Here is a 21,594-nt window from a genome sequence, read left to right as displayed (position 1 = left end):
TTTCCATATCTATGCGTTTAATTTTCTCCCGAGTGTCATTTATATTTGTTATTACGGTAAATGCAGTTGCATTAAAACAAGTGAAATTATTTGACATTTGTTATCATGTTTTTAGAAGTACAAGTATAGTTAAAAATCGTCTTACTCTCTCATTAAATGTGCATTAAAACGTTCCATAAACAGCCGGGAGACCACCAAGGAGTATATTGACTTTTCTGTTCTTAGTGTTCATTTATTTATTCTTCCATTGTTTTTCAGCACAAAGGCAGATCTTTCACTGCAAACTCAGTATTCTCCAGTCTTCTATTTTTTTCGCCTTTCTCTTAGTCTCCTCATACGATCCATATATCTTAAACGTCGTCTATCATCTGATATCTTGTGTCCCGAACTTTTTTCCCCGTTCACCATTTCTTCCAGTGCATCTTAGGTCCAGTTTCTTTAACCTTTGTTGAATTATAACAGTATGTTATTCCAGTTTAACTGTGAACTTAACAGTTGAAGCATTTTTCAACTACAGTTAGTAATAACAGGCTGTTAAAACCCATGTTAATTTAACTGCCCAATTTCATACAGTTAAATCATTTAACTCTCTGTTAGCATAGAAGTATTCAATATGGCCGGTGCGTTAGATGCTGAACTTTTATATCTTGATTATTAGAAAATGATATCCATGAATACATAAACAGAATGATTTCTGTGATTTGACAGAACAAAAGTACATACAATGGTATAGGTTATCAAAATAATACTTATTAACATACTCTGCATCACAATCACATGGATTTTCGAGTGGCTGAATGTGATCGTTAAGCATTGCCAATATCTTCGTCTTCAGTAATTTTCGGTGTGTACTTTTCCCTGCTGTCCGATATATTTCAAGTTTATCATCGGCATTATCTTTCTTTCCATATTTTCATTCAACTGTCACATATTTTCTGCCAAGCCTCACTTTTCGCTTTCAACGTAGATCCGTTTGTTTCTTTATTTTCAATAATTGGTTTATACTGCGAAATTATTTCTAGCAGAAGACTTCTCTTGAACGAAGAGACATTAGTCCCAATATTTATTTTTGTTCCAGTGCTTTCCATTTCACAACAGCAATACCAATACGCCACTTCACGGTATTCTGCTACAAGCGATGGAAAGAAGCAGAAATCAAACCTGAGAGAATAGAAAGACTTCTATCCTCTCTGAATCAAAAAAAAGGAAATAAGCGAGAATCTCAATTGTCAAACTTCAGAAAACTGAATTGAGCCTATACTGAGTTATAGGTTATGGTTAAATCTAGAATCTCTAGTCCTGATAGACAGTTGAGAAACAGTATGCTAAAATATGAAATATAAAGTTGATGAAACGCAATATTTTTAACAGCAATTTATACTTTTAACTTACAGTTAATTAACGCTATGTTAGGTGCATTGAAGAAACCGAGACTTACTCTCATAGGCATTTCTTTTTTAACCACACAGGTACGTATCGAAAAGAGTGCAGATATAACTATAGTACATTATTGAAATCTGTCGTTAAAACTTTAAAACGAAGAGAGGTACACATTTCGCTAGTAGGCGTAGGCCTACCTATAATTTTACTATAATTAAATATTTTTTCCTCAGAATCTATAGGTCTTTTGGAAATAGAAATTGGTATGCATAATGTACACCATCCGTACATAATTGAACAATGAATACTAGTTGCTAAGCAAACATGCGAAGTAGCCGAGCGATAATTTAAATACAGTTTATTTTGGCTCATACTGTATTATACAGCATGTCCACTGTGAACTTCCAACATTTAAAAGTTTATTTTTAATTTAATGCCGGGATGTATAGCTGTGATTCTGGTCTGAAAATAATGCAGACTAATAGGGCCGTATTCATAGAAATTGTTAGCGCGGGCTTCCGGTGGATGATCAGCGAGTTGACGTTTTTCGTATTCATAAACCAGTGTTAGCGATATGATATGATATGAATCCTGTACAAGTAACCAGTCGATATCCGGGGCTAGTTTAGCACGCTCGTATTGCGGGCTAGCGAAATGTCTATGCTATAGCACCCATAAAGTTTATGTAACAATTTCGTAGTACATGCTAGAGTCATAGTAACGCTTCAACAATGAATCATTTACAAAATGGCGACTCCTAGTGAGCGTGTCCATGTTGTTTGGTGTTGTAAAAAAATGTAAAAAATTGCACAAAATTGTAAAAATTGTAGAAAATTACTAAATTGTAAAACTATAAAAATTTGTAAAAATTGTAATTGTAATATTGTAAAATGTTGACTTGTTCCACATCTTAAAGCTTCATTGCTCATGTAAGATTTATGGAATAAAATACATGAATGAATGAATGAGTATACAGAGACAAAATAAGTCATTCAAGTGCAAAGAAACTTCCGTCGTGAGTATAATAAGGACTTGCCAACATTTAAGACTACCAAGAAGTATTGTAGTAAGCTTCAGGCCAACTGTAATGTGTTGGAAGGATACAGAGGCGGGAATCCCGGTTTCCAGGAAAAGGCTACGGAGATCGTTTGAAGCAAGTTCAAAGAATCTAAGTAAAGATTAATTTTTTGGTCCTACAGAATATATCTGTTATGGTAACAATAGTTATTAGGGAAGAAAAATTTGCTCCGGCGCCGGGGATCGAACCAGGATCCTTGGTTCTATGTAGCAAGCGCTCTAACCACTGAGCTACGCCGAAGTTCAATCCACAGCACCAGATCGAATCCCCCTCCTCTACTGATTTTCCCTTTGTGACCTTACTCCATGATCGACATATAGGCCTATGTTGACATATATTAAGTCAACTGCAATTATACAAGGAGCGCATTCAATTGAGTGACTTGATGACCGGGATTCCACAGTATATTATGCTCTGTTGGGCGAAGAATCTAAGTTAGCGGTCGTCAGCACAGAGCACCCTGGGGCTAGCGTCTCTTACCCGCGGAGAACACAGTGCACCACTCGTAGCTGCTAGCGGGTACACCGAGGACAGAACAACTGGAGGCTTCAGTGACGTCACTACAGAAGCGTCCACACACAGCAGAATTGTTCGCTGAACTACAAACTGAAAACGTTGACCACTTACTTTCACTGATCCAGCTGCGCTCTCACAATACAATAACTTCCGGTCAGAAAATGTTTTGCAGCTGAATGGTACCGTACCTGCTAGTGCGGGCGGAGCGGGTGGACCGCTTAAAAGTAACGGTCTGCAAGCCTCTAGATGTTCTGTCCCCGGTATAAGCTCTCTACCTCTTCCTGCTGTACACTGGACACACGGGACATCTCCGCTTACCTTTTGCACATTACAGCGAGTGCTGACTACGACTGATCTAAGTAAAGATTAATTTTTTGTCTTACAGAATATATGTTATGGTAACATTAGTTATTATACATACTGTAGAATCCCGGCCATCAAGTCACTCAATAGAATGAGCTCCTTGTATAATTAATGGCAGTTGACTTAATGTATGTCAACATATGTCGAACATGGAGTAAGGCCACAAAGGGAAAATCAATAGAGGAGAGAGATTCGATCCGGTGCTGTGGATTTGAACTTCGGCGTAGCTCAGTGGTTAGAGCGCTTGCTATGTAGAATCAAGGATCCTGGTTCGATCCCCGGCGCCGGAGCGAATTTTTCTCCTCTAATAACAAAATCCAAAGAAGTCAATCAGACAAGCAGCGAGAGAACTTGGAATGAAACGGTCAACGGTACACAAAATTCTTCAACAACGATTACAGATTTTGCAAGATATCAAACCCGACGACCAATCAAAGAGAAATACGAGTAAATAATTGCAATCGATAAGTTTGATAACATTGCTGATGACGAAAACTTTTTATCGCGCATAATGTTTTCAGACGAGGCCAAATTTAATTTTTTTAGGAAATGTCAGTCGCCACGATGTACGAATTTGGGGATCCGAAAATCCCCATGTAGTCCAAGAATATGTGCGTGGTAGTCCAAAAAATAATGTTTAGTGTGATCTTCTAGACAGTCACATTATTGAACCATTTCTCTTCACTGAATTCAAAGCTCTTTGAGTTTTAAAATCATTTCCATGCATTGTTTTGTTTATATACCATTTTTTAATTTAACTGTATGTGTTTAAAATGTTGGAGATTCATGGTGGACACTATGTATACTTTTATTTTTGATAACTAGGCTTCAGGACCGGATTTAAGTATAGGCAGTGCTAAAATTTGCCGCCCCCAACTCTCACAAACAGTTTATGAGCAGCTATCATACAGGTCATGTTTAGTTTAAATTTGTTTTAAATTAAATGTTACATTGCAGAAAACAATAAATTACTAGAATCAAAATACAAGCTTCTTACTTGTGAATTATAAAGATTTCCTTCGCACTTTCTTCACAAATGTCGTCAAGTCGATCTGACGAAGCACATCAGATCAGTCTCGATGAAAAGAAACGTATTATTCAAATGTATTCATTGTTGGAACAAAATTTATTTGTGAAAGGCAGTCTGTAGTTTATTTTTAAACATTGTTTTTGTTGGTGGTATAATTATTACGAGTATTTCTTACTTCGATAGGAAGTATAAAGTAAATTGAAATATAAACCCCAACTCTTTGCGGAATAAATCTTTCATATCGAATTATATAGTGCACATGCTGGAAAGTGATTAAATAGTATTGTTGACGATATGTTATATTGGAAATATAACTGAGAGTTGTGGTTACTATTCATAGCGATAAATAATAAATTTATTTATTGCTAGTAAGTTTCAAATGAATACAAATTAATAAATACAATGAAAGATAAACTAGCCGACTCCTGAATGAGTAAGACTCGTGCTCAGAATTTTACTTTTTTTCATTGTATATAATCTTTAGTTTTTTTTATTTAAGTCCAATTTTTGTTTTGTGATTTACTTAATGAGTTTTATTCTTGCTTATTTATTTGATTTTAAATTATTTTATATGTAAGTTTTTGCGTGTTTTAGTTATTTTTTCCTTAATGATTATTTAATTTATTATTCTTTCTCCAATACAGACAAAAATAAAATTAAAAGTGAGAGTGAATACAGATTAAATAGTATTTAATATATTTAAACCCAATTTTTTTAATTTTTTTTATTAATTTGGAGAGGATTCGTTGGTTGAAATAGTATTGGAATAAAATTTGTTTAATAATCGGGCACTTTGACTCATGCTATGATAAAAAGCTGCATTGGTTTTACATTTTGGTTCAGACAAACGCAGAGAATTCATATTTTTATTTCTATATTTATGTATGTACCTTTCAAAGTTATTAAAATTTCTATGAAAATATTTTAATAAAATAAAATAATACACATCGAATTTGATTTTCAACAATGCATTCTTGTTTATACGAGCAGTTACATTTAAGCAGTTTCATAATATCTGGTGTTTCAAAATGAATATCGGGGTTTTAAGGCTTTGTAGTATTTATTACATTTAATGTTCAATTATAAATAATACATGAAATGAAAGAGCAACTCAAACAGTTTTGTACGTGCGTGCACTGTTTCCTCTGTCTGCCGTTAGAAAGCGTGTTGAACGAGTGAGAGAGTCTTTCACGCGTAACCCCAAGAAATCTATTGGGAAGGCTAGTCGTGAATTAGCAATTCCAGCGACGTCTGTGTGGAGAATTTTAAGGAGACGCATATGGAAGTACGCAATTTTTAAACGACGTTGTACCCGACCGCTGGATTGGCCGAAAGGAGCCGAATGACAGAGCTTGTTTCGCATGGCCTACACGTTCACCAGATCTTACGCCAAGCGATTTTGACCTTTGGGGATTCATAAAGGATTGTGTGTATGTACTTCCGCTACCACCTGACCTACCAGACTTAAGACAGAGGATTGAAGCAGTTGTTGCAACAATTGCTCCAGACACACTGATCAAGGTTAGGGAAGAACTCGCTTATCACTCGATGTGTGCCGTGTGATGAATGGTGCTCACATTGAGCACTTGTAGCAAAACTGTTTGAGTTGCTCTTTCATTTGGTGCATTATTTATAATTGTACTTTAAATGTAATAAATACTACAAAGCTTCAAAACCCCGGTATAATAACGTGATACCATACGACATTACAATATAATTATGCTGCTGCACACTTTCCTTTTACTCTCGCCGCTTACGCGACAATGCGATAACAAACAATATTCGACTTCCACAAGGTGTTCAAGAACAAATTTTAGAAAGATTTACCAACAAGTGTTTTAAAAACAAATTTCACAGTAAAATGAAAAAAGGGGCAAAATAAAAAATGGAAAGAGAGAAAATACTCCCCACCCTGGAAAATGCCTCCCTAGGAACTGCCTAGGTTGCCGATAGGATGCGTTACAGTGGTTTCAAGTTGACTATCCGTTCACCAGTTAGTACTCTAGCATGCGTAAACAGTGTACCTGCTGAATACTCCGTTCGTCAGTCACTATCGTAGTATGCGTACACAGTCTACCTGCTGAATAATAATGCCGAAGCTTAAAGGTTCTCAGGTGCATATTTTTGCATTGGAATTTGGTGAGTGTTTTGAAGTGAATGACGGGAACATTACATGTAAACTATATAATACAAACATACGAGGTGACAAGCAATATTATATAAAGAGACATTGTAGCACAAGAAAAGAAAGGAGGAAACTCAAATCCACGAATAATTATATGATAATTCTCCTGCATATAACGAAAGGTATGTAAAAATATACCCTAGTAATGCTATGTAGCGAATATTTACATTTAAAGCTGTCCAGATTTGTTTATGTGCACCTCGTTATTCGCGTAATGGATCGAAGAACCAAGTGAATGTCCTCGTACTAGCTCACGTCCCCGGCCTATATACCATGCTGCAGTCAACTTGTGAAATCGGTCCCCAACATTACAAGCCTATTGATAACTTTCAGCCTGACTCTTAGTACATTACTAACATATTAGTCTTCTCTAGTTATGAATCAAAGAACCTATGGCATGTTGCAATTAGGGTAAAGTTGCCTATTTACGTGATATCCCCAAACCCGTGAAACTTTTTTAAAATTGAATGTTGGTCAAAGCTTTGCTATTCGACCATATCGCCAGACATATTTCTCGAAAGAGTGCTTCTTTCGCCTCCATTCGAGACATCGGTGAACTTCCTAGCAAGATACCCAATCCCGTGACATTCAGTTTAAAAAAGTATCACGGAATTAGGCAACTTTACCCTAACTATTATGAAGGGAAAAACCTACCTCGTCCTCTCTCAGTTGTCTGAATTCTTCATTCCTGTCTTTTATACAGTATTCAAAATATTTGTCTCATTTCACACCTAGACCTACTTGTTACAACTTTCTCTTCTGAAGGACTGCACCACATAACAGGATCATTAAAGAAAATGCAACTAAGCCTGCAAGCCAATTAGCTGACGAATTCTCAGCAAAGAAAAGAAAAAAAAAAAAAAAAAAACTTCACACCCGACAGTTTCTGTGGAATTTTCTACAGGTGCGAGATAGGTTTCTTTCGACTACTTGGGTTCCTTTACCAACGTCATTTCTCTATTAGAACTATCCGCTGTATTTTATAATTTTCATAATCCCTAAAATGTAACTGCACTTGAAAGAATAGCTGCGTTAAGGAAATTTTATCATTAAAATATTGCAGATTTATGCAGGGGTGGATGGTAATCTCTGCACCAAAATGAAACTGGTAATAATGATGAGAGATTTGAAAAATCCAAATAAGTTTTTTCTCTAACATTCACCGTTTTAGACGAAATCGTTATGTTTCTATGAAGCATTTGGCAACATTACGACTACTGCAATAACTCTACCAAGCACGGCCTGCAATCCTATGTTCCCCTCCCTCTCTGCTGTACTCAGTCGGTCATGCGCAGACAGTGCGCTGCGTTGCAAGATTTATTTTTAAAGATAGTCGCAATCATTCAGTTTAAATTCATGGCTAAACGGTTGATACGTAAAAATAGATTCAAGGCATAAACCGTTCAGATTATTTTTACCTACCTACTTGTATAGTAATGAGCTATTTCTCTCGGGTAGTAGTGCGTTTGCCTGCTGATTCGGAGTTGCGCTGGAGCTTGGTTCGATTCCCGCTTGGGCTGATTACCTGGTTTTCTTCCGAGGTTTTCTCCAACCGTAAGGCGAATGTCAGAAAATCTATGTCGAATCCTCGGCCTCATCTCACCAAATATCATCTCACTTTCACTAATTTAATCGACGCTAAATAACCCAGTAGTTGATTCAGCGTCGTTAAATAACCGAGTAAAAAATTTAGTTTTCTAAAACTTGAAAGTAGATCACAGCCTTTCTGAAAAGTGTTCATTCGGTCAAATGTAAGGAAATATAGTTATATACAGGGTGAACCGTAAGTAATGTGAATAATTTCAAGATATTATTTGAGATATTTCAAATGAAGAAGTCTAATAGATTTTGCTCGTTTTTGCTTCCATTTCGAGATAAAAATTGTTTTGTATGAAACATTTCGTAGCTTGTTTTAAGTGGTTAGGTACAACTTACAGCAGTAAAATGTTTGGAAATATTCAACATTTTTTTCCTCCATTACTGTATCTTCTACAATAATGAAAATTGGTATGTATATAATACTATCCTTCTGCTATATGAAAAATACCTTTACGATTTTAAAAAATTATTTATATATATATTTTTTCAAAATTCAATATGTTGGCAGTTCAATGTGCAGTATGAAGCGTTTCCCTCATAACCCATAAACTTGTTAACTTTTTCATGTTCTCTCTCTTTTATTTTATTGCTGAAACTTATGTTTACAATATCATGCTCTTTCAACTACATTCCTTAATAAATAATATATTTTTTTTATTTCGTGTTAGAAGAAAATACTGATATTTGACCATTTTTTAAAATGAATTTATTTTTTATCAGACAATCTATCAAAGGTAGAGAAGTGATCTTGCATCATATTATAGATATGACATGCATAAATACACAGAACAAAAATCATCACAGAATGTTGGATAGTTTTTGAGTTATGTGGGAAACGCTTCATCACTGCACAGTGAACTGAAGTTTGAAAAAATATATATAAATATTGTTTTTAAATCGTAAAAATATTTTTTCATATAGCAGTAGGACAGTGTTTTACACATACTAATTTTCATTATTGTGCAAGATATGGTAATGGAGGAAAAAAATGTTTAATATTTCCAAAATTTTACTTCTGTAAGCTGTACCTAATCTCTTAAGAAAGTTATTGTTTTGAGAAAGCTATTGATTAAATATCCAATATTATTAGCCAATTTAAGAGAGTAGAGTATTATGATAATAAATTATTGAAATAATTTTAGTTTTGTTCTTTAAATGTTCAGAAATTTGATTCGAACAAATGTAACTTTTCGTTCTACGAAGGAACTTTGCAATGATACATTTGTTCGGATCAAATATCTGCTTATTTTAAGGAAAAATTAAAATTCTTTCAATCATTCATTATCATAATACACTGCTCTCTTAAATTGACTGAGCATACTGGATATTAAATCAATGGCTTTTACAAAACAGGCTATGAAATGTTTAATATAAAAGAATTTTTTTAACTAGCAGAATTGTATTAAACTTTTTTGTTTGAAATATCTCACAAAATAACCCATGAAATTAATGACTTATGATTCACTCTGTATATTTTTTTTAATAAATTTGCACAAAATCGATCACATGCATCTACTTAAATGTAGAATTATTATTAGTTTTTGGGGGTCTGAAGATTGATTTCACTAATCCAGAATATAACATTTAACTTTCTCATTTGGATGCACATTAAAGATTCACTTACCGTACAGCTTTTGAATTACAGTTCTAAAAAAATATACTGCTGCTATAATAATATATGATGTGAATTACTTTTAAAATCATGCAACATGTTGTAAAACAACTTATATCAACTCCATGACAGCTGTTTTTTTAAACATTTCATCGTTGTGCATTTACTTCGGTTTGTTCTGCTTCGGGTCATAGCTGTCAAAACATGTCTGTTCTGTCATGGGGAATACTAAGAAAGTGCAACGTACTTATTAGATCCGTTATCAAGATTTGATTTTTCAGTAAAATTAAAAAGAATTTTAGAAAATCGTGTCAGAAATATCAGAAGAATTTCCTCCGAGTTACAGCAGTTAATTCCGAAAGTGATATGAAAAAGAGGGTGAAAATTGTCGTATATAAATTTATTTTACGAATATTTATACCTCCTAGATTAAAAATTTATACCTTCTAGTGTAGTGTTGAGGATGGTGCACTACGTACCAAAATCCATGGTGCAAGTCTTGTCCGCATGCTGTTGCAAGACGCTGCTGAATTTCAGAAGCTGCCGATCCATTCATGCAGCCAGCCGCTAAGCGATCACGCTCAGTACTAGAGGTGTGACGAATAAGAAGAATTTAACACAAACACAAACACAATGGCCGCTGTGTGGAGAGCGATCAGCGCCTCTTGCTTGTACAAGCTTGGACATCCGGGGTCAAGTTCGAGCTGAATTCGCTGGCAGCAGATACTGAGATGGTATTTAATCATTTGTAACGTTCAGTTTCTGTTCATGGATAAATTAGATTATGTAGGTATTTTGCACTCTCAAGGACAAATAAATTTAATTGTTATTCCTTTTCTAACTATAGTGAAAGTAATGTAGCTTTCAAAACAGACTCGAGAGAGTCAAGATTGACATTTATGTTAGTCAAGCTACTCAATCAGATAATTAATTCAGTCAATCAATCAATCAATCAATCAATCAGTCATCCGACCAATAAGTATTATACGGTGTCAGTCAATCAGTTAAAAATTCGATTCATTCATTTGTTTACACTTACTTTTACTAAGCCGTTCAGTTAGTAATTCCATCAATAACTTACCTCAAGTCTTTGCCATTTAGTACTGCCTGTAACTAAGTCTTTCAGTAATTTAAACTCGTCAGTCATTCATATCTTATCGGTCTCTGAGATCATCCTCTGATTGAGGTTCTGGCTGATATGTACATCTATTATCAGGCAGTACATCTCACTTGACGATATGTGTCAGAGGAAGAACAATTGTTTGTATACATCTGAAGTCTGATTAGTGTAATACAATATGTAACTAATCGGCGATGTATGCAATGGAGGGGGAAAGGAACTGGCCATCCTACGCCATTACCTCCTGGCACAGTTGCTTTACAAGTGGTGCCTTCTTGGTATCACTTGTGAGGTTCAGACCTATCTTCGGAGAGATGACGAAACAAAACAACTCTCGGATCAAATAATCACGCTTCATTCCTGTCACCTGGTCTCCATTCCACAAATGTACCATTCAGTGCTGTTTGTCAGTTTGTACGTCGTTCAGTTCTTTTAATCAAGCGTTAAGATATGTCAGTCCTTTTTAGTCAGTCCTGTCATTGAGTCGTTCAGTCACTCAGTTCTGCCAGTCAGTCGTTCATTCAGTTCTTCAGTCGTTCGTTGAATCCTGCCAATCGGTCATTAAGTCTTACCGTTCTTTCAATCAGTCAAGCGCAGTTATTCAGTCCTGGTAATTAGTCGTTTATCATTCAGTCCTTTCAATCAATCGTTCAGTCATTCAGTCTTGACAATTATTCATTCAGTCCTTTTAGCCAGTCGTCCAATTATTCAGTCCTGATAAATAGTAGTTTATTCAGTCCTTTCAATCAGTCATTCAATCCTCTTAACCACTTATTCAGTCATTCAGTTTTATGAATTAGTCTTTCATTCATTCAGTCCTGCCAATCAGTTCTTCAGTACCTTCGGTCTAGCAATCAGTCGTTTAGTTCTTTCAAACTGTGAGTAACTCGTACATTCATTCAGTTGCCAATCAGTCGTTTAGTCATCCAGTTCTCTCAATCAGTTATTGAGTCAGTCTTGTGAATCAATCGTTCAGTCATTCAATCCTGTCGGTCAGTCGTTAATTCATTCAGTCCTGTGATCAGTCTTTCAAATAGGCTACTCAGTCTTGTTAACCAGTCGTTCAGTCATTCATTTCTGTGAATTAGCCGTTTATTCATTCGTTCATTCACTCCTGTCAATGAGTCGTTCAGTTCTTTCAATCTGTCAATCATTTGTACATCCATTCAGTTGTCAATCGGTTGTTTAATCATCCAGTTTTACCAATCAGTTATTCAATCAGTCTTATCAATCAGTCATACATTGTCTTGTGAATCAGTCGTTCAGTCAGTCAATCCTGTCAGTCGTTCATTAATTCAGACCTGTGAATCAGTTTTTCAATCACTCATTTCTATTAACCGTCGTTCACTTATGCATTTCTGTGAATTAGCCGTTCATTCATTAACTTCTGTCAATGACTCGTTCAGTTCTTTCAAACTGTTGATCACTTGTGCAATCATTCAGTTGTCAATCGGTCGTTTAGTCATCCAGTTCTGTCAGCCAGTCATTCAGTCAGTCTTATCATTCAGTCATACATTCAGTCTTGTGAAGCAATCGTTCAGTCAGTCAATCCTGTCGGTCAGTCGTTCATTCAGTCCTGTGAACCAGTCTTTCAATCACTCAGTCCTGTTAACCAGTCGTTCAGTCATTCATTTCTGTGAATTAACCGTTATTCATTCATTAACTCCTGTCAATGAGTCATTCAGCTCTTTCAATCTGTCGATCACTTGTACATACATTCAGTTGTCAATCGGTCGTTTAGTCATCCAGTTCTGTCAGCCAGTCATTTATTCAGTCTTATCAATCAGTCATACATTGTCTTATGAATCAATCGTTCAGTCAATCAATCCTGTTGGTCAGTCGTTCATTAATTCAGTCCTGTGAATCAGTCTTTCCATTATCCAGTCTTGTTAACCAGTCGTTCAGCCATTCATTTCTGTGAATTAGCCGTTAATTAATTAATTAATTAATTCATTCATTCATTCACTCCTGTCATTCAGTCGTTCAGTGCTTTCTATCAGTCAGTCACTCTTATAATAATTCAGTCTTATGAATCACTTGTTCAGTCATTCAGTTCTTTGAATTAGTCTTTCAATCAATCTGTCCTGGCAATCAGTGTTTCAGTCATTCACTCCTGTTAATCAGTCGATCAGTCCTTTCAATCTGGCAATTAGGCAGATTGAAAGAACCAAACGACTATCAGTCATACATTCATTTTGTTCTGTCAATCAGTCGTTCAGTCTTTTAGTTCTGTTAACCAGTCGCTTATTTATTTAGTCCTGTGAATCAGTGTTTCAACAATTAGTTCTGCCAATCAGTCGTTTTTTTAGTTCATTTATATCAACCAGTCGTTCAATTTTGTCAATCAGTTGTTCATTCATTCATTCCTGTGAATCAGTCGTTCAGTTACTCTGCACTGAGAATGAGTCATTTTGTCTGTTGTTCAGTCGATCAGTTATTGAGTATTGTCAATGAATGAATCGTTCAGTCATTAATGAATCGCTTAATTATTCATCCATATTAATGAGTCATTCAGTTTTATCAGTGTCATTCAGGCAATCGGTGCTGCCAACTAGTCTTTCTATCTATTAGTTTTTCATTCAGTCTTGTGAATCAGTCGCTCAATCATTCATTCCTGCGAATCAGTCGTTCAGTTACACAGTCCTGTCAATGAATCGTTCAGTCTTTCAGTTCTGACAATCAGTCGTTCAGTCATTGAGTCTTGGTAATGAATGAGTTATTTATTCATTGAATCCTCTCAATTCATTCCTGTGAATGAAATGAATGGGTCGCTCAATCATTCAGGCATTCAGTAGTGTAAATCAGTCGTTCATTTATTCAACTCTATTAATGAGTCATTTATTCCTGTCACTCAGTTCTGTAAGTGAGTCATGCAGACAATCACTACTGTCAACTAGGTTTTCAGTCATTCAGTCCTGTCAATCATAGAGGCATTTAGTCATACTAATCGTCGACTCATGCAATCCTGTCAATCAGTCCTTCAGTTATTCAGTGCAGTTAATTAGCTGTTCAGTCGTTGCCAACTTATAGAATTGTTCAGACATTGAGTCGTTCAGTAATTCAGTCCTATCAATCAATCAATCAATCGTTCAGTTTTCAGCCCTGTCAATGGCTCGTTCAGGCCTGTCGGTCAGCCCGTTAAATACAGCAAATAAGTAAGTAGTAGTAGTGTGTTGAAGTAGGAATGTATTCGTAGAGAATAGAAGCCCTCATTTTGTAAGTGATGGAACCGTTACTCGGGGGGGGGGAGGAATTCTGCCTCCAGTGGGTGACCTCATAGGTTGTTGCTCTATGAGTAAACAAACAATCCAAGACAGTGTGATCTTCCACACGTCGTACCAAACTTTCGACAGACTGCAAGGTCAGGGATTGGGATATCGACTTGGAAACTAGGTCAAGGGCTCTTTTATCTGGGGGCTGTAGCGCCTCGAGTAAAACCCAGATTTATATGCATGTATAAAGCTAGAAATATGCATGCAAATATGTTCTATAAAGCCTTAAAATATGTAGTATAATATGCAGGGTTGCCATATGTAGTACTGTATAATATGCAGGATTGCCACCGCTTTTGTGTCCACTGTCTTGGTGTCCCGACAAATTCGTTTAGGACGGTCAGATGTCCCGATTTTGAGTTGGTTTACAGCTTCTTTGTATTTTAAGGTTACTACAATATACTGTATCTATTGTGTGATTTAGCCGAACTTGTTGAAAACTTTAAATACCGGTAGTGGTATAGAAGAGACATTGACTTACCTAAAAACAAAAATAAAGTGCAACTTTCAGAATCTGAAGTGTTCGATCAGTTTGTTTGCTTGAAAAACTTTGTGAGTACGAACTTGAGTGTTCATGAATGGGAAAGCAGAAAAGTTCAAGACAAGTGGCTTAAATTTTTGAGACTGTTAACCAAACAGAACAGTATTAAGAATTATTGTAAATCTGTCAGTATATTTTCGCTGTGCCTGCTCACAATGCAAATCTTGAACGCAAATTTTCTCTGATGGCAGCACAATGGACTGATGAAAGAAATCGGTTGAGCATAGACACTATAGAAAGCATATTGCAGTACCACTACAATTTGAACATGATATGTTCTGAATTTTACATGTATGTACAAAGATATCCATCCATCATGCAGGCTGTAAGCAAATCTGAGAAATATGACTGGTATGATTATGAAATAAGAAGCAAGTAATATTGTGTTAATTTCTTTGCAAAATTATTATAATTTCAATAAAAATCATTTTTTGCACAATGAGCGGGTGTTTTAATTATATGTCCCGGTTTTAATTCCAAAATTTATGGCAACCCTGATAATATGCAATATCAATTTTGATAAATGACACCTAGTAAATGTTTTTACTTTTAAATGAAGTAAAAAGATGACAGTTTTTAAACCTCAGAGGATGCACAATTTGTAGCAAGTTATGAAAAACCTTGTACAGATACATAAGTAAAATTTGGAGCTCCTTTATTGTTTGTTTCGCTTACAACACACTGGGAATTTACAGTAAACAAAAGCCCCTGTATATCTGTGGTGTTTGGGTATAGGGAGATAAGTCATAAAAATGAGTTTGGAGATAAATGAAAATTAAACTTCTAGCCCTTATTGCAAATAATTTTCTACACAAATAAAGCACATCAACTACTTACTAGTATTCTTTGATTTTTGCTCACTCATTTGTATAATTTAACTTGTGTGTTCATCTGGGGAACAAAATTCCATCTGCACAAAAAAATGACTTATCCCCCTTTACCCGAACACCACAGATATATGCTACTTTGGATAGTCGTGCGAAATTGTTGCCTACATGCAGGTGGACTCCCATCAACACTCCCTCCAAATTTTAATTGCAATAAAACATAGCCTAGTTGAACAACTAACTTGAGTTTCACTATATTATGGATACTTAAGTGTTAAATTTCTGTTTTTTACCCACATTAAAGCTGAGAATGTTTTTCATGGTGAAACTCCTACGCCTCTCACAAAACAGATTTTTATACACTGAGAATTACCTCTTCACTTCAGAAGGAATCAAAGGTATATGGGATGAACTATAGATGTCCAATTGTAACTCGCACGAGGTAATCCCTGGCGTAAGCAATCCTTAGTGCATATTTTTTAAGGTCGTTTTTTTCCTATTTTATATGGAAATTTATTGACCTTAGCAGAACATGCTTGACGTGAAATATCTCCTGGTTCTATAGGAGTTTGGACACCCATGGGATAAACTGTATATTAGTCTACTTCTTGTTCCAACGCTTCTTCTCATTGAAGACCTGTATTAAGAATCATCGTAAGTCCAAAATTTACCGAATTTGACTTTTTACCTTATATATGTTGTGTTTTGCATAGGCTACCAACCTCTAAAAAAGAATATCCCAAGTCCGACTCTAAGCCTGTGTTTTTTTTAATAATGCATATATTTCATTACTCTTATATGGCAAGCCTATATAGTTTTCTTGCTCTCCTGAACAATACTTCAATAGGCTTGGGATGTTTGTCAATTCAGGTCTTCAATTCTGTTAATTCATCACGTAACAATTTTACTATCTTATAAACAGAATGGTATACAGAATTTTTTGCAAGTACTGATTGAAGTTTTTCAGAAAGTTTTTGTGTAATTCCTTGTGTTTCACGGGCCCGATGAGGCGCTTGCCTTGTGATCCGGAGATGCTCTAGAGCCTGGGTTCTATTTCTACTTGGACTGATTACATGGTTGGGTTTTCCCCAACCATAAGGCGAATGTCAGGTAATCTATGGCGAATCCTCGACTTCATCTCGCCAAATAGCATCTAGCTATCACCAATTCCATTGACACTAAATAACCCCTATAGTTGATTCAGCTTCGTGAAATAAACAAAATAATAATAATAATAATAATAATAATAATAATAATAATAGTAGTAGTAATAGTATTAATATTTATATATTATATAATAATATATGTTATATATAATATAACATAATATATTATTATTATTGCTATTATTATTGTTTTGTTTATTATTAGATCTATTATTAGAGGATTGATTTATACCGTCAGTTGACGAATAGGGAACATTATTCTAATTGGAAATACAATTACAATTGTATAAAGTATGTTCACTACCGCAAATGTTCAAAATGTGCTCCATTTATTTGAAGACAGTACCTCACTTTATCCTGACATTCTTCTGTCATTCTTTAAAAGTGTTGCAGGTGGGATGTGCTATTGATCCTTTGTTTCAAGTCATCTATAGATGTAGGCTCTGTCTGAAAAACGTGTTGTTTCACAAATCCCTATAGAAGGAAATCAATGTGTGAGGTCTGGTGACCGTGGAGGCCATGACAGGTCCACCTCGTCCAACCCAGTGCACTCTGAACATCTAATTTAGTTTTTGGCGAACTGTTAGAGCATAATGTGCCGTAGTCCCATCTTGTTGAAACACATTCTTATCCGTTTGTTCAGTGGCAAATCATAAGGAACTCCATTACAGTGCTATCCAGAAATTCCCCATATATGTGTGTGTTGGTTTACATTTCCATCAAAGAAATATGGTTCCACAACCATATCACCTAGTATTCCTCACCACACTATAAATATTGGACCACCAGGTGTGTTAGCTTCACGCATCCATCTTGAGTTTTTTTTTTTGTATCAATATTGTGCATTTTGTGTATGGGCGTGCCCATCCAGAAAGAATGAACATTCGTCACTGAACAGAACATGCTGAAGGTAGGATCGGTGAGTACGCAAACGCTTTGTGATCCAGTTGCAATATGTTCGCCTCTTGAGTGAATACTCTTCTTGCATTGTGTGTAAATGCTGTAATTTGTGGGAGTGAAAGTGTGCAGATTTCAATCTTCTGCGAACAGATTCTCTACTAATACCGCTTTCTCGAGCCACTTTGCGCACTGACCTCTTAGGGCTGGCCGTCATCTTCTCAGTCACGTCTATTGAATGCTGTCCGTGAGCAGATTTGGGACGAAAGGTGGAGAATTCTACGGTACAAACGAGAATTTATATGTAGATTACTGCTATCCTAGCAGCACAAATGAAAAAGGTCAGTCAGATTATGGAGATCTTGGAGGGAACACGTCATTATGTTATTTTGTACAATAATAAACTTATTTCAGTTTTACAATATTAGTACTGTTTCCCATTTGTCAACTGACTTCTGTGTTATACTGTACATAACTCATTTTGTTCCTTTCGTTACACTCAAATATTACAGCAAATTATATTTATATTTTATAATTCCATTTTCGGTACCCTAAATTCTGGAAATACGATGCATGCAATCACAAGGACTTTTTTTTTTCAATTTGTTTAAAGTTATAACCAGAGTCGGGTATTTATGGAGATCGCGAAAATCACGACATAATAGATATACAAAAGATTTTTACTAATCTTTACGAATTAATTGATTCCGATTAATAGCCTAATATGCGGATAAAACAATCACGATAAATCGCGAAATAGACTTCTAATAGCGAAATATGAATACATTCGCGAATTATTACTATTGCGTCGTTTTATAGAGAATTTCATAGTCTGAGTGTTTTTCGGATTTTTTTTTCACTTGAATTTGTTATATATCCAAGTAACCTACATTGCATGGTATTCCAGGTGTTCTGATTACATTAGTGAACTAAAAAGATGGAGAATTCAATATTTCACTAATAATTTGATAGTGTTAATTTGAGGGCTGCAAGTTTTTTTAGTTTTTAATGAATGTGTGTTAAATACAGTCTCAATCCAACAAAAATTGTCTTTTGGCCATACCGCAACTTTACCAGAATCTAATGAACCTTTAATGTTAATTATTTGGAAAGTGATATTCATACCGAGATAATAATCCAATTCCAAAATAATTGTATTTTCCATAATTTCCATTAATCTCCACCAAGAGTACAAATCATTCTCCAAAAATCTCCGCCGACACCAATATTAAAAAACACAAATGATAAAATTAATCTCCATAAATACCTGCCCCTGATTACAACATATACAATAGCACTATTCCATTTTTTTTAGGAATATATGATAAAAAATTGAAAACGACAGTGGTTAGTTGTTACTGTTGAATATTGTTCGCATAATGATATTACATATATATTACATAAGTGTTCTTTCTGCACATAAACAAACCCAGCATTCTCAAATCTTTCCTATTTTCTGCCTTCCGCTTAGTCCCCACATATGATCCATATATCTTAATGTCGTCTATTATCTCATATCTTCTTCTGCCCCGAACTCTTCTCCCGTTCACCATACCTTCCAGTGCATCCTTCAGTGGGCAGTTTCTTCTCAGCCAGTAACTCAACCAATTTCTTTTTCTCTTTCTGATCATAATGATATTGTGATGCGAAATACTTAACAAAATAATTTCAGTCTTGCACGTGCCCGCGTTTACTGTAACGTACTCTCTCCAACCTTCAAGTCAAGTTATATAAACATTACGACATTAACAAGTAATAGTCAGTACTGTAATTTATTGTCTTAAGATAACTGTCAATCTCTCGCTTATGAAGCCTTTTATTACTTTCATTAATTTATGACTTACATGTTGAGTGACGGCAAAACGTCTCAATGGAGCGAGTTACTGACATTTACTCACAGCTAAAGAGAAAAACAAATATCGATTAGAGGGCAGATACGCATGTGCCTTTTTGGCGACAAAAATCCAAAAAACGGCTCTGATTTTACAGTACGTGGTTCCATCATTAATGTGTGGAAGACAGTTAGGGCTATATTGTTCTATTTTTGTCTGTTATGCAAGAGATTTCCACTCTACATCTACGTCTTACATCTAACTTTGCTTTATAATTAAAATGGTGCATCCTGGCAGTTGGTGTTATACTTTCACTCCTTTATTACATCCAATTACTGTTGAATATGTTTCTTTGTATGTGTTCATACTTCAGACTCATAGGGCTATTCAACATTGGACGACTTGGAAACATACAATCGTCTTAAAAGATCGCATAGGTAATTTATTCGGTATCAATTGTATGATATAGCAGTTGGTAGCTGTTGTACTTCTTCGTGTCTTCCAGTTTAGTATCTAAGAACATTAAACGACCTTGTTGCTAAGAGCTATTTGGAGGAAGTCCCCGTGTTTATTGCAGAGTCATGCCGTGTATTTGAAATCTTGTCATAGCCCTAGGCAATTGTCAGTTATGGTCAACAGTTTTGTGGGGAAAAGTGTGTTGCAATCTGTTGAAATACTGCAGACTTCACTCTTAGTAGTCTTTAAATATTTAATTTTTTTCAATTCGTGTCATTTTTTTACTTCGTGTCTGTTTACTAGCTTCTCAAAGTCATTTTTTCTTGCGTAAAAACAGGTGAAAAATACAAGCGGCACTGTTAAGTTAACGGCAACGGGCACTTAGGCTATATGAACTCTTCAAAGATATCTAATTTTTTCTTAGAAAAATGAATTGGAAAAAATATCTGTTACCGGTAGTAGTAGTAGTAAACTAACTTCCCCTAAAATAGGGGTTGCCCTGAAGGACAAAGTATACCAAATATACAAGTATTAGTGAATGCGTACAATTTTATGAAAATGTTTTCGTGAGAACTATAATTATTATTATCTTTATTTACTTTATTAAGTGATTTATCAGAAGATAGATTGAATATTTTAGAGCTATCAAAGAAACAGTCTTGGCCAAAGAAGATTCAAGATTGAACTCTTTACATAAATTAATAATTTTTTTTGTAATCGTGCCTCTAGCACCCACTAATAACCCAATAATTTCAATTCTTTGTGACTAATACAGGATGTATCACGAGGTTTTCCCCGGTTTATGGAGGTGATTCCTGGTATTATTTGGAACAAAAAATGTAAATACAGTAATGGGGTGACATTCATAATTAAGGAGTTACGGCAATTTGGAAAAAAAAAAAAAAACAGAAAAAAATTTATTTGATGATGTCACTGACAAAAATGGATGGACATCATGGTTAGAATACAAACAAGTGCTTAATTTTGTACCAGTCTTTTGCATGTAGAGTGGATTTAAAGCAAATGTTCAAAATTTCCTCCCTGCATCTGAAGGCAAAGATTCGCACTGGTGTGAACCGCGCGTGTATCATTTCGTAACTTCACATGTTCGTTCTTTATTGTCGCTGCGGCATCGAGAATGCGTTGAATCAACTCTTCTCGTGTTTGCACCCTAATCTGGTACACGATGTCTTTCATCCACTCCCAGCTGCAGTAATCTAGAGTGTTAAATCTGGGGATCTGGCAGGCAACCGGTTGGCATGATCATGTGGTTCTAAATGCTGCACTTTGTGCACATGAAAAGGATACAGTCCATCCTCATGAAGAATTCTCCATATTTTGGAATGTGAAACGTTAAATCTTCCCCCACATATCGTTAGTCCTGCGCAAACATGTCTGGCGATACATACACCATGGCGTGTTTAGAAAATCTGGTTTAACTCCTTAAATATGAATGTCACCACATTACTGTATTTACCTTTTTTGTTCCAAATAACACCAGAAATCACCTCCATAAACCGGAGGAAAACCTCGTGATACACTCTGTATATATGTAAATAATAAGGAAGAGTTGGACCACAAATTTGATTCTTCTCATTGTTGACATCTTCCGGTTGAGTTGTATTCAATTATTCGAAGCGGATAGTAGGATCTATTATGTAGCCTGTTGTGTTGTTAAAGGCTAATATATCAACCCGCCGACAGCTTCCTGTTTGACACT

At 35.4% G+C, this 21,594-nt stretch overlaps 1 protein-coding gene across 4 annotated transcripts in view; it reads right to left on the bottom strand.

Annotated features, from left to right (window-relative positions):
* Window positions 1–10,953, bottom strand: part of LOC138693969 (neuromedin-B receptor-like) — a 50,870-nt gene extending 39,917 nt beyond the window's left edge. For all 4 annotated transcript variants that reach the window (XR_011330677.1, XM_069817720.1, XM_069817722.1 and 1 more), the window contains exons 1-2: window positions 10,845–10,953; window positions 10,243–10,525 (exon numbers count right to left, since the gene is read on the bottom strand). Coding sequence is in view for 1 of the 4 variants with exons in the window: in XM_069817715.1 (XP_069673816.1) it covers window positions 10,243–10,272 (30 nt within the window). In the remaining 3 variants the exon portion in view is untranslated. The remainder of the gene's footprint in view (window positions 1–10,242; window positions 10,526–10,844) is intronic.
* Between the last annotated feature and the right edge of the window lie 10,641 nt (window positions 10,954–21,594).

Source organism: Periplaneta americana, chromosome 2 (genome assembly GCF_040183065.1).
Source record: "Periplaneta americana isolate PAMFEO1 chromosome 2, P.americana_PAMFEO1_priV1, whole genome shotgun sequence".
In the NCBI taxonomy this organism is placed as follows: domain Eukaryota; kingdom Metazoa; phylum Arthropoda; class Insecta; order Blattodea; family Blattidae; genus Periplaneta; species Periplaneta americana.
The sequence above is the reverse complement of the archived record's forward strand: the minus strand, read 5'-3'. Positions and strand labels throughout refer to the sequence as shown.